We start from the raw sequence: 15,104 nt of genomic DNA, 5'->3' as shown, positions 1-15,104 counted from the left end.
TTTGCATATTTTTAGCAGTTCTAGTTCTTTTGAAACTAGGTAAAGTTCAAAACCATATTTTCTGAATTTACTTGAGACTTTTACACGTTATTGTTCCTGGTCATAAAATAATAAAAGTAACTTTTTTAGTATCCGAGTGTCTCTTTTCAAAAGTACGCATTTATGTTTTAAATGATTAGCTCGTTATTGTTGTTTTAAAAATTTGAGATCGAACATTTTTATCTGGATTATTACGATTAAATTTAAGTAATTGCTACTAAAGTTGTTTTTTATTATATTTTTTAAATACACGTTTTCTTGTTCGTTTAATACATGTATATCGTTGTTGCTTTAACTTATTTCAAATAATATTGCTTAAAGTGATGATTTTTCATTTTATTTGGACTTTAAATGAGAAGATAGTTAAAATTGAAATGATTTACTAATGATGTAAATCCTTGAAAAGGGGTACCTTTATAGCAAAGACTATGTAAGCTATCGCTACATAGACTGGCGTCTATGTATCGTAGAAAGGTTGACAATTTAATACCTAGCGCCACGTAGTATACGTGGCAGGAACTAAAAAAGGTGCACTTCACTGCCATCTATCAATGATTAAAAATACTTTAAATGGGTCAGTTATTTTTAATTGATTTGGTTGTAAAATTTATTTTTATCGTCCCACCTACTGGCTTTCAAATTCTAAAAATGTTTTAAGTGATGAAAAAGTGGGAACGAACAAGTATTCGTAAATAAAATACATAAGTAGCTTGTAATTTGAATTTTATTATAAATTTGAGCAATTTTAAATCCAAATCATAATAGCGATAAAGTAATACTTCCAAATGATTTTAAATGTTGTAATTTTATAACATACAGAACAATTATCTTTCTTATATCACTTATATACTATTTACAAATAGTGAAGAACTATTAATGGTGATTAGGGATATTTAGCAACCTAGATGCGTCACTTTTAACAGTGTGGAAACTGGTTTTTTCGCAGTTTTTTTCTTCTGCTAATTTTTTCCCTCTCTTCAGCAATATCCCAATTTATGAATATTACTGCGTGATATATTCGCATTTTGAAATATACTCGAATAATTATTCTTTTAAAGCCGGGACAAAGGTTCTTAGCTTCAATACCTTCGGATTATTTTACTAATTTTTTTAAAATACCAGGTTCATGCATTTTTTCATTAAATACTTTGATAAAAAATTTCTCAATTTGTAGCATAAATGCCGTACCTACGTCACTCTTCTTATAAGAATAAGCTTTGAGATGAGTAAATGTTTGACTTTGGGTTTTGAGGAGTTCAGATTCAGTAAAGAAGTGGCACATGATCACATCGTTTTATCACTTTCACAAATATGCGAATCCCTAATTTTTTTTACAACACTGCCAATCACATATGACAAAGCATTCATGTCTACCGCATTTCCAAATGCTTCTGCAACAGACGTTGCATCAATTTCTTTGAGCCCGGAAACCTTTTTCTTCTTTTGCGGATTAAGGTCGGATTCAATTTCTTCCTCCAATGTTATTGTTTTAGGTTGTCTGTTTGATAAAGATTTCATACTTAGCAATATATCAGCACACTACAAAAATAGTTTTCAAGCGGGTCTTGATTAAACCTTCTTGTAAATAGGAAATTGGCTCCTTCTGCATGAAGATCATCCCAGAGCCCTTGTATAGCTGCTATACTAAGTAACCACCCGTCGACACAAAAAATTCTAGTATTTTTGATTCTTCAAGAGTTTTATAATGCAAAGACTTTTCTGTCATCATTCTTCTTAATTCTTTCGTGCAATCATATTTTGAACTGTTGACAGCATCGAACATGTTGTCAACCTTTGCAATGAAATAAACGGCTTCTGACTCCAGTACCCCTACAATTTTATTGAAAATTATATTAAATTTTTACACTGTTAAGAGTTCATTCTAAGTTAACATACAAAATGTGATGCAAGTAGACATTCCCGCCGATACTGTATGTAATAGTGTTTGTGCCGCATCTTTAACCCTCATCTTGGAAAAGGACGTTGGATTTCTATGTCACTTTTTAAGTTTAGGTGCTAAGCGAAACGGTCTTGACTTATCATATTGGTAAAATTGATCCACATAGTGAAATCTGACGGGTTTTCCTTCAACTTCCATTAAATATGTCCTGAAGTTGCGAAGGCTTTTTAGCAAATTAGGTGGATCAAAAATTCCGTAAATTTGGTTGTCATTAAGTGTAAAAAATGGGTTTCATTGTTAATTTTCAGGCGATTGAAAAGGCACCTATTTGCAGGACCCTGGTCTGCTATGATGGCTCGTATATTGAGACTAATGGATTTCAGTCTAGTGATGCATTCAATTAGGAATTGTTTCATTATCCCCGAATTAGTTGTACCGCGGGCAAATGAAAAACTTAAAACCTGCTTCCATGGCTGAAAAATACCATGCAACATCACAACAAAGGCTTCATTTGCCAGCACTTTAGCGTGGTCATCATTCCCATTGTCCAGAAACCCCTCAACCTGCTCTTTAGATGCAATTTTATCGAGAAGTAGCACGCAGTTTCGGTTCCTGGGTGTCATTTTATCGACTTTCTTGCTCACAGCCTCAAAGATGTTGTCATTAAACCCAGGCTCTACCACTATGTCTTCCAGCCATTTTCGAAGGGTTCTTGGATTAGGAAGAGCAAATAGTTTCCCTAAAAGACGATATGTCTTCGGGCTTTGGTAAAATATTGACAAAGCTATTTGCTTGTTATTTCCAGTGCACCTTCTACCTTTATTTGAGCGGCTATTATTCAATAGTTGAGACTCGAAGAATGACCCTGTTCTGGTGTTAGTAATTGTTTCGCAAGTGAAATTGAATTACTAATTCGTTGAGCTCTGGTTTTCGGAAGTTTTTTAAATGCCCCGAAAGTTTGAATTATATGGTACTTTTAGTTTCAGACTTATTATACCTGAAGTGTTTGGTCATAGACATTATTCATTTAGAGTTAATATAATTTCGAAATAAACTCTTTACATTGAACATTGTTCAGTCTATGTTAAACAGACTTGGTCCAAGAAGACGCACTTAAGGGTCAATAATTCTAAAGCTAATAATGTCAAGTAAATGAAACTTTCAGGGCACATTAACCATTTAAAAGCCTCAGCGATAATGTAAATTTTGATGACCTTCAACACCTTTTTCAAGGTCATTCACAAATTATCTCTATTATCAACAGAATCAAAAATTCAATTCGAACTAGAATTTTTCTTATAAATTTTTAACCAAACATTTCTCATTGTTGAAACATTAAATGTGTGCTTCTTTGGTCAATAGCTAAAACATATAAAAAATGAAAAAAATCGAAGGTGACGTCATTTCCGTTTTTTGGGGGTTTCTTAGACCCCCCGAAAACGTTAATATCTTCCAAACCAATATCTGCAGGTAATTTTTGAAGCAAGAATACGATTCCTTATCCAAAATACACATAGAAAACAAATTTGCGATAGTTTAAAGGTATTTCGCTGGAAGATATGGCCAATAATTTTGATTTTTGGGTCGGCGGAGCCTTTGGTGTGGGAAAATTTCAATGGTTCATAAAATGGCCAATTTTATCGATAGAGGGCCAAAATTTTGGAAATGGTCATTATTTCAAAGCTACTTACGCACCAAAATTTGATATACAAATCGGTGAGGTAGTGCCTCCCAACCTCTCGATTTGACATGGACTGACCCATTTGCTTTCTGGCTCGGCTTAAAAGAGTAGATTTTACTCTTAACTTTTTCTTTAACTTAACTTTTCTTGGTGTATCTTTTGGTGGTTTTTGTAACCTCCAAATATTGGTTAGATCACTTTTATCTATAAGGAAGTACAATTTCTAATCCTAAAAAACAGCTGTAAATATTATAATACTTACCAGCGTCAATAATATATTGTGATTTAAAATGGTTGCCATTAACTTCAGTCAGTGTTTTTGGTGATCTCCAATAACTGGTTAAATGACTTTTATCTAAAATAAGAAACAGCAATTAATTGGAGCGGAGCCAGTGTAGCTCCTCTGTAACTACACGTATATGGGATCTTTGTAACGGGTTTTCGTCTAAACTACAAATACGATAATTCTTAAACTTTGCAAATTGTTAAAGGGCTCTCCAGATTATGGTTTTTGTTTTAACAAAAAATTGGTTGAAAAGTGTTTTTTTTTCCGAAATTATCCACCGAATTAAACGTTTAGAGTCACCACTAAGCACGCACTCAAAAAGAAAGCATCAAATCTTGAGCGTGTGTTTTAAAATTATGCAGAAGAGCGTTTTCAGAGCTACATTTGTGCTTAAGGAATGTCTTGATTTAGCATATTGAATAGTTGCATTTTGGTTATATTGAAAAGCCAGTATAACCTATTATTTATCGATTCCTACTCTAAAAATAAACTCAAAAATGATACTCACATTACGAGATAATTTAAACAATTTTTAATTAATTAAAACCTTCTTTAAAAACGGGCCTTAGTGACAACCGCTCAACTGTATTCCCCTGAAAAATAAATCTCGTTGCAGCAAGGCAGGGCCCCCTGCATGCACTCCTTCCTTTTAATTATATTAATTAAAATTGAGTCTAAATCATCATCCCATTTATCTAATCCCAGAACATCAGACCGATGAGGTTGGCTTTAATTTTTACCTAATTGTATCATAATATCACTGCAGATATCAAACTGAAATAAATTTCAACATTCTTCACCCTACAATTTTGTTAGCAACTCGTTGATGACTGCCTAGTTACCTTTTAAAATCAACTTAAAAAATTTTTAACCTACCGGTGGAATTCTCATTGCGGAATTCACCGCTTTGAATGTTAACAACCTTGTCACGCTCATTATGCTGCACCAAATGCAAATTAGGCTTTTCAAACTCAGCAAGGATACCACGACTTTTTCGAATGAGATTTCTAGGTTTTCTCAAGACTAAATAAAATAAGTTCATTAAATTATGATATTATATATAACTAAATATTACTAATGTTACAGTTCTCATTTTCAAGATCAATTTTGTAACAAGTGACAACTGGTTATTTTTTAAATAATCTTTAATTATTTCTAGCAGCGGAGGTGGTCGATGTTCAATTTCCTCAAGCTTTAGATAAAACTTGTATTCCTAGCAGGGAGATTGGAAGAAATATAAATTATTTGGTCATTGTTTATTAATGACGAATATGCTTTTACTTCATCCTCATCTATTAACAGGTTTGCTGTTGCAGGTAGTTCACTCGTGATTAAGAATTCTAATACTAGACTTTTGGATAGATGTATGGCACTGAAGCTATCATCATCATCACAATCATCCAGGTTTTCTAAGGAAAATATTTAAAAATTAAAACTATAATAAAAATAACAATTTTCTTAAAAAGAAAATTTTAGATATTACCAATCTCTAGAGGATTATCAGTTTCTAGTTTTGGTTGACTTTTTGGTAAAAACTCAGTTGTTGAATCAACGGCAAGCTTTCTCTTCCCATTATTGATATGTGTTTCTCGAGATTCAGAAGTCACGGAACCAGTAGCGTAGCCAGGATTTGGTTTCGGGGAGGGCACACAATGAAAAAAAGTAAAACAAAAATAAAAAAATTGTACATACATCCATAAGTTTCGGGGGGGGGGGGGCACGTGCCCCCCTGGCTACGCCACTGCGCGGAACTATTATCAAATATTTCATTAATTAGCGCTGGAATACATTATAAAAATTACTAATTATGCTTAGAATATGTTTAACATGCATAACCAGGTTACGTCAATGGTTGATGACACTATTGTCTCTTTAATAGGAGTTTCCAGTGTATTATCTAAATCATTCCCCAGGTTTAAAATAAATTAACAGCCCCATCCTCCATTACGGATACCCAAAGAGTGGATGCTGAAGGCAGAGGCAATGGCCGACGATCAGGAGACAAGTAAGAGGGGTAAAATAAAGGCGCGAAAAAGAGTGTATACAATCTCTTTTTGGACGGTCGTGAAATGTTTTGCCAGGCAGCACTGTTTCTCCACATCAAAAATGGGAAAATGGCGGATGTTAACATGGCCAAAACTCTATCCTAAGATGATCGGCGGCTTTTTCGACCTGATATTTTGATTTATCGACTGTGACTAAGAAAACCAACACTAAAGGTGGTTAAAGGCAATGTACAAACAATAAACCTGGTATTATTTTTTTATAATTCTACTCAGAACGTAGTGAAATGACTAAATGAAATAACTGTGGATACATATTCCAGGATATTTACTACGACGACCACGTGTATTATTTTTGAAAACTGTCCCTAAAACATTTGCCACCAAAATGACGTAGATCCGCGATCGCGCGTTTTTCCAATAGGGAGCAATAGTGGTCGGGTGTTAACGCTGTTGGACGGGTTTTTCGCATAGAGTCATGTCCTGGATTTATAATTATTTGGCCCATGTTTCAATGTAGCTCATACGTCTCTTCAAGTCTACGAGCTCACGTTAAAAGTCATCTTTTCCCTCATAATTTTTCAGATAACGGCAGTGGAGGACTATCCAAAATGCGCCTAGGGCCTTGTCGTCTGGGGGGGTCCTCAAAGATTTCATAGAAATAAAAACAAAATATATAAAAACCACTTTAATTTAGAAGACCCTTATGAGAAAATTGCGTATATTTAATCAAATGAACATAATCTGCCAAGTGCCACTGTATATCAGGGGGAGCCCTGTTATTGCTTATTTTTATACAAAACTAGCTGAGAAGCCCGGCCTCCGGCCGGACTTTCAGCTAATTGAGTAAATTGGGGTTTAGAAAACGGAAACAACATGCACTATACTTTAAATATGCAAAGTAAATTATTTTTAAATAGTAAATAGGCATTTTTTTAAATTGAAAACGTTTAATAGGGCAAATTTCTTATCGATAAATCATTTTTGTACACAATATTTTTAGTTTCTCCGTTCGCATGGGTTTTCTAAATTAATTCCCGCAGTTTTAAGTGACAGAGATAGAGGGAGGAAGGGGGTGGGCTGAGGAAAGAAAACGAACGCAAGCGAAAAGGGTCGAAGGTCGTGCCATGCCGTGTCTCTTTCTTGACAGCGCCTGAATGCCAGCGTCTCTTGACAGCGCAAGGTCAGGGGTTTCGGTCTGGCGGTCACCGTTTATTATTCCCGTGGTCTAAAACTACGAAGGTTAGCAATTTCAAGACGCCCCTAAATCCTGACGGCAGGGGCCACAATGCCACAGGCCAAATTTCGTGCGAATAGGACAATTATCTTGGGCGTGCATAGAAGGTAACAAACCAATATATATACAAACATTAGATTTTATTTAAATAGATTTACGGTGTGGTGTGGCCAAGCAGTTAAATCTCTCGTGGATTTATTATTTTTAAATAAAATTTGATTTATACACAATATACCTTTTTTATTCCTTTAAAATATACATAATTCTGTATTTCATTACATAAAATGTAGCGCCCTGCGAATCAGCAAGATTCAATGTTTTTGAACCCTGGAACAGTTTAGAAATTGAATCAAGTATTATATTACTAGTTTCGATTGCTATGATAATAATAAAATTCAACTAGACTAAAACAGAAGGCTCGAAAACATCGAATCGAATGAATTCACAGAGCATCAATAAAGTGAGTGTATTAAAAGTGCTTTAGAGTGTTCCAATCCAGCTTCCAAAAATAATACCGTATACAACCAATGGAAATATGTAAAAGTGTGCGTAGTTGAGAAATAAGTGATTGAACCGGACGCTGGATTTACATTCGTACTGTACATGAATCATTTTACGTTAAACGGTGACTTTCTTTTCGGAAACGGTCGCGATGGGTTTATCGTTCTTCATAGCTTTGGCCAAGCTGTTTCTAAGGGACTCCTTGGCTCTCAACAACGATGCCCATCTGCGTCTCAACGACTTGTCTTCGTCTACGGATATTTTTATTGTATATTACAATCAGAAATTCAGAGACTTGGGTCAAAAGGGTGTTTATCGGAGACTTACGAGCTCTTCTAACTCTCCTAGGGCGCACCGCGTTAAGTTTAATTCCTTCATTGGGCCTCAGTCTCGGAGATCGATCTCTGGCAATCCTTCTTTGGTCATCTTTAAAAGGAACGAAATATAGTGTTTTAAAATGCTGTAAAAATCAAATTATTTGAATTGAAACGCTTTTTTATTTATTGGAACGACATTATAAAGTACGGCTTTCGATGCGTGGATCAACGAATTTCGCATTTTTGTCGTTATTAGTTGACTTTCACTGTGAAAGGTCTATAGGAGCCTTTATTCTTATAGCCTTATTCAAAATCGGACGCGTGCGCCATTCCCAGAGATCTTCTGCATCCTAAGGTTGCTAGAGAAACAACTGCTAAGTTCCTCCTACGAACTAAGAATGGAAGGTAGTTCGGTCACAGAACATTCCCCTAAACACACTGCGTAATCTTGGGAAAACTGCTAACCCAAATTTGGATTTGTTATTATATAACAGCCCTATTATTTTCAAAGCACTATACTCCGTTTTGGGTTTGATAGTCCCTTCAAATAAACATCTTCCAGGAAATCGCCGAGAAGTAATGTTTCCGAGAGCCCGGACCTGCTTGGTAAAATAATGAAAACTTTTCAGATGTACGGTATCCAACAAGTGTTTCCTTTAATCTGGTATCTTTTTTATACATGTACATTAAGGCTTTACAAAAGCACAACGTTCTGTTTACAGGTGAAAAGTTTCTATTATTTCCACAAGCACCAATTAAACAGTAACTTGCAGGTCCTGGCTCTAGTATATATTATTTCTAGGCGATTTCTTTGAAGATGTTTTATTGAAACGCCCATTGATTTTTAAATATTTAAATTTATGGCTGATTTGCATCAGGAATGTAAACAAAAATTTCAAATTAATCTTAATTAAATTTAATTACTATTGTTTAAGTTTGCTCTGAATAAGCATTGCTAGAGAATAATTTTTGTTAATTTTCCCAAATCCATCTAAATATACAATTTTAAATTACTTTTTTGCAAATTCAAAAGTTACACTACCGTAAGTTATAATCTACTATGTTTTGGGAGTAATTTTGAATTTCGAAAGTTATAGAATCCCCAAAAAGGGTTCAACGACGTTAATGTTATTAAATCTAGAAAAAAGGGTGAAATATATCTTACGAGTAGCGCTCGCCTCGTCCAGCAGAGATAGCATGAGTACGGAAACCAGGAACAGCGTAAGACAGAACTTTGCGTTCATTTTGGCTTGAATTAGAGATGAAAAAGAGAGCTAGATAAATTATGCGATTACCAGGGGCCTTTGCTTCTACTAAAAACAATTTTAAAACAAAGTTTTTATTTATTCTGAAACTTTTTGAAGCTCGTAAAATGTTTTGCTTCAATCTAAAATTGATCAAGTAAAATATTTTATTCCGCAACTACTTTAAACAAGTTTGATTTCGTCTTGTTAAACTGAACGTAATTTCGTTTCAAGTACCGCAGATGGTTAGCACGGCATACTCACCGCGCAGAAGTTGAATTCCAGCAACCAGTACACCACGAATGAGAGCGCTTCTCTCCCGTTGCGCGCGTTATATACCCAATATTCTAGATACGAATGTGTGTTGCGGTATTGTACGAGTAATCATGTGATATCGAGAGTAGCGTTGGAGGCTGTATTACGTTTACATTCTGTATTTTCCGTTCCCTCGAAACGCAGCTTTTCGTTGACGAATAAGGACGACCATATTAACCTTAAAATGGTACAATGGGTACATTGGATGAGTACACTACTCCAAATTTAACGCGTGTATTACTCCACTTGACAATGCAAGATGTAAAAATTACACTTCGAAGGGTTATTTCCTTATTTATAAACAATATATTCGAATATTTCGTTTGGAAATGTGTATAATAGCGTATTTGACTGTATAATATTATTTCTATCGAATCGTATTTTGAAACATCGGCGATAACATGCGAAGGTAAATGTTTCAAGCGAAGAACATTACCAATATAGCCAAATTAATACTTATCCCTAAGATATTAATTATATACCTCTCATAATAACAAAGGCACTGCAGGATAACTCTTTTTGGGTGCTTAAAATCTTCTGCTAATTTTACGATGAATATTTCATGAGGTATGATGGCATGACTCATTGATAACTTTTAGTTTATGCAGCGATATGTAAAGAGTCGCTTGGTTATGTTACTTCCCAATTATCCATTGAATTCAAAATTTTAAAAACGAACATGTACTCTAAATGTAAATCTGGAAATTAAAGGGAAAATAAAACTAGCTCTAGTATTTCTGTTGCCCTAAAAGGGTTCCAATGATGGCCACCACCTCCTACGACACTTACGGTGCTGCTTAGTGGTTTATTGCGGAGGAAATATAATTATAAAGAGGGCTTTATCACCACAAGTAAAGGTGTAAAGTAATAAGAAGACAAGTTTAATATTGTTAGGATAGAGCTCCGCATATACCCCTAAACGTATTTTAGCAAACTGAGCAATGGCCACGATCGGAGCAGGGGTCACCCTTCAGGTGGATAAAACCGCTAATAATATACCCAGAACTATACTAGTGGCCTATCGTTTGTAGCCGGAATAGTTCAAATGTTAATATTTATAAATTGCAAGTGACCTTAGTAACGGCATAAGTAAAATCATGATAATAAGTAAGACAATTAACCAAAATTATCACGGAACTTATTTTCAGGGTTTTTGAGCCAAACAAGGTTTAGTTCGGTACAGAGCCCTCTAGTGTTTGAATATTCTAACTTCCAAAGACGATAACATAGTACTCATGTCGTTTGAGAGTCCGAGTCGGAGCTACGCGAGAGTGTCAGTTTCGAAAAAGGCTTCGGTAAGAAAATTGGCCTTAATTAATAGCTCTGATGTTATACTTATACTATAACGTAAAATGTTTCTTTAAGGTTTGGTAAGTATGGTCCATGGGAAGGGGGTGGTCCTATGTTACCGTACAGTGTGAAAGCGTCCTTATTGACGACACTGGGCTTTGGATCTTTGCCTTCCCATATTCTTCGGTACCATAATGTATTCTTTCTGAAGATTGTTACTGTACGATTGATACCAAAAACTTCAAACCAACTGACTGATAACAAAAAGGGACTGTTCTTAAATGCCACTTTTAAACCTCGTTGACAACTAAATCAATTATCGACCTAATTATGAAGTTCACATATACGCCGCAAGTGAACGTGGCACTGGATGTAACTTCCCGGTAACAATGGCGAGGAATAAGCATTCATTTAGTCGACTTGGGTTCCGGCTCCCCACAGTAGAAAGTCCGGCAAACTTGGTCGCGGTTCTGTGGGTTTATGCCTACCTGCCCACATGTTCCGTCTGCTTCTGACCTTGGGATAATAATAGGACTATCATTAATCCCAGCTCTGACTAGAAGCCGACGGAAAAAAGGTTTGTAGGACAGTGGCTTTGTAAAATATGGGTCTAAATATTTACATGACCTACAGTAAGGTTTTCCACACTAACTTCGCTCTGGTTTGGTAAATAATTGACGTTCAACCAATGTATTGATAATACACACTGTATCAGAAGTACATAATATATCTCTTACTGAGAAGGGTCAATCTCCCTATACTGATACTTGTAATACATAGAATCACAGCCTCTTCCCGATCTTCTACAATTGGCCAAGTAAATGATGGGCTTTGAAATTTCAAGTCAGTACTTCTAGAAGCAAAATGTTTTGAAATTCGTTGATCCACCATCGAATATTGACAAATACATTGGGAAATGATTAAGGGTGGAATTTTACAAGAATCGTTAGGGGGAGCAATACTTTAGCTGTGTTTTGGCGTATGCTTTTGTGGCCTCGATGGGAAATCCTTAGAATCTGACAAGGTACGTTGTTTCAATTTTTTTATAGTCTAGATGGATAGTTCTTTCGAAAGATATATGTTATATACTTTTGATAGTCCGTACAACTATGACATCAGCTGTGAGGCGGATTTAACGTTTTAACTAGAATTTTCTAGAACGCTCTGTTATTGAGTTCGAAACGGGGTAGGCTGCCACTTTTCCCCACCAACTGGGTCATTCATCATTCGGTAGAAATGATGCAAACAATATGGACGATTAATCAGTCTATACATGGCTCACCTCAATCAACAAAAACTTGTTGAGGTTAACGGTAATAGTTAGTGTAGGGAACTGTTGGCTCGAACGCGTGGCATGCAGGGCTTGCCACCACCCTCCTACGCATTGTAACCCGATCACCTGAATTAATGGCTTCCAAAGTCACATGATGACTGAGGCCTAAGGTGGTGCCTTGGGTATTAGCCTAGCTGATTATAATTATTATTATTATTATTATTATATCAAAAAAGCTCAAAATGTAAATTTGGCACGTATTTAACTTTTTTGAAAGACTCGACTCAATTGCTGTTTCGATAAACGTCACTTTCTTTTTCCCACCCCCCACCCCTAACCCCCATCAGCGCGAGTCACTGAATAAATAAGTCAGGTCGTGTTTATGTTAGTTTTAGTTGATAATGACCGCGCATTTTTTTCTTTCAAGAGGCGCGTTCGAAATTGAAGCAACCCTTTTATATGCTGAAATATTAAGCAGCGCGCTTTAAAATAAAACGCTTTTACAAATATGTCCTGGCTTTCTGTATTGCTATTTCTAGGCAAATCGCCGAACAGGTTTTATTTATGCGTCTATTCGCGACCGAAACGAGTAAAGGTGGCGTAACGGCGCCTATGATCTAGCTTCTGCTTCAGACCAATTAAAAATCAAAAGAACATTTACAAAAAAATCTTATCAAAATATAAGCAAACGATGCGAAAGTTATATTAAAATGCAAGTATAATTATTTACGATTTGCTATAGGAGCTACCTAATTAGTTTCAAGGGCGAACCAAAGGGGGTGTACTGATAGTTTTCAGTCACGAATAAGTCTTTTTGCGAAGAAGAATTATGCAAGTTGCAGGCAATAACTGAGACAAATGACTCAGGAAATTCCGTGGGCGCAGTCACTTAAGTAATCAGGTGTACAAATCATAGGTAATCACGGGAATTCACTTAAAATAATCACCGGAAATTGTTGAGTAATCACTAGAAATTATCGAAAACCCATGAGCAATCACTGGTAATCAACGATTTTTTTACGAAAATCAGTAATCAGGTGTACAAAATATGTAGGAGTGACATTCCCACAGGGCTTTGCTGGTGGGTTTCGATTTTGAGATTTCAAAGTTTTTGATTTATTTAATTAATTATAATAGATTAAGATTATTATTTGTTTAATTAAATGTAATAATTATAAGGAACATTTGAAGTGATTTGTAAGAAGTTTAGGGTTTAGCTTTTTTATTCCTTTTCGTAATGGACTAATCTACTTATTCGGCTAATTTTATCATCCTAGTAAGAAGTTATCCATGTTTCATTTGACGATGTGCTTTAAAACATTATGCCTGAGTGTAATGTGCCTGAATAGCCTGTAGTAAAGTTTGTAATAAGTTCTTATTTAAATCTAAACAATGTTGATTATTTATTATCATAATAATTAGGGCTTTGTTCACTTTAAGTACTTCGTCATTATTTCTTAACTGTAATAATATACAGGGTCTTTTTTTTTGCTCGGAAAAGTGTTTTTTTTCAAAAACTATTTATAGTACCGATTTCAAATTTGGAAGGTCAATTCTCTATACCGGGGGACATCAGTTTGAGAAATTTGAACGTTTTCGGTAATGTTTTTCACCAATTTTGAAAAATTATTTTTCGACCACTAGGTGCGAGATAAAAAATTTCTATTATAAAGTTGTAGGCCGTCATCGAAAACCCTTAAAAATTGTTCACTCGACGAAAAACAACTTATTTATCAGTGAAAATTCGAGCTTGAAAAATTTACAAGTTGGTGAAGCCAAATTACGATTGTTTGAAACGATAATTGAAAAGGGAACAAGTCTAATACAAACGTAGTAGAGTTTTCACACTTGAAAAAATGTACACGTTTGGTTTTTAAATGCAGATATTTTATTCACATAAATGTTTACAAAACATTTTCAATAATATCACCATTGGCTGCAACACAGGTTTGTGCGCGGACAATTAAGTTCTCAAACGCTTTCTCTACCATTTCTGGTGTGACGTCTCGGCAAGCACTGATTATTCGTCTAATGAGTTCCTCCCTAGTTTCAATGGGCGTGGCGTATACCTTTGCTTTAACGAATCCCCTGAGAAAATAATCCAGTGGTGTTAGGTCAGGTGACCTTGCTGGCCAATGCACTGGACCATTTCTCCCTATCCACCTTTCAGGAAACTCGTTGTTGAGGTGCTCAGTTACTTGCCGGGAAAAATGCGGAGGGGCGCCATCTTGCTGAAACCACAACTGACGTCTTTCAGCCAATGGAAGGTCGTCGATTGCGTCACTCAGTTCGTTCTGTAGAAAATGTAAATACCTTTGGCCGTTGAGGTTCGTCGGCAGGAAAAAGGGACCAATCAAACGGTTTCCAACAAGTCCAACCCAAACATTGACCCGTTCAAATTGGACCTGGTGATGATATTCAAAACCCCAATGTGGGTTGATATCAGACCAAAGATGGCTGTTTTGATGATTAAAGGGCCCATCTCTAGAAAATGACGCTTCGTCGGAGAACAAAACATGGCGCAAAAATTGTCTATCTTCTTGGACAGCATTTAGTAACCAGTTGCTAAATTCATAACGTCTTTGATGGTCTCCGTCAATTAGTCCTTGGTGGAGCGTAGCTCTGTATGGGTGATAGCGATTCTTACGAAGAATTTTCCACACACGATTTGCAGAACAACCCAAATCAGCAGCGGCGTTAGCGCAACTGTGACGAGGATATGCCACAAAGTACGCGAGTACATTGTTCTCGAAGTCTAAATCCGGTTGACCCAATCCGCGAAACCTAGGTTGCAAGTTACCAAATTGATTGAAATCGTGAATTGCTCGTCTTACTGTATTTACAGATGGTGCTCCATTTGGATGTCTTTCTGCGAAGATTTCAGTCACTCTTCTAAGGTTTTGCGCTGCTTCTCCATAGTAAATGGCAACTATCTCGGTACGCTCAGCTACTGAATAACGAGGCATTGTTCGAAATATTATCAAACACTGATAATAATCTCCCAAAGTTTTCCTTTAA

General features: G+C 35.8%; 1 protein-coding gene across 1 annotated transcript; it reads right to left on the bottom strand.

Moving 5' to 3' along the window:
• Positions 1 to 7,371: 7,371 nt before the first annotated feature.
• Positions 7,372 to 9,568, bottom strand: LOC149937536 (uncharacterized). The gene is made up of 4 exons (XM_090153909.1): positions 9,473 to 9,568; positions 9,130 to 9,213; positions 7,975 to 8,073; positions 7,372 to 7,898 (listed from the first exon to the last, which is right to left on the bottom strand). Exons 2-4 carry the CDS (start codon positions 9,206 to 9,208, stop codon positions 7,765 to 7,767), a joined length of 312 nt encoding a protein of 103 aa, XP_090010035.1. The 5' UTR covers positions 9,209 to 9,213; positions 9,473 to 9,568; the 3' UTR covers positions 7,372 to 7,764.
• Between the last annotated feature and the right edge of the window lie 5,536 nt (positions 9,569 to 15,104).

The sequence above is a fragment of the Leiobunum rupestre genome, chromosome 7, assembly GCF_980474605.1.
Source record: "Leiobunum rupestre chromosome 7, qqLeiRupe1.1.hap1, whole genome shotgun sequence".
NCBI lineage: Eukaryota > Metazoa > Arthropoda > Arachnida > Opiliones > Sclerosomatidae > Leiobunum > Leiobunum rupestre.
The sequence above is the reverse complement of the archived record's forward strand: the minus strand, read 5'-3'. Positions and strand labels throughout refer to the sequence as shown.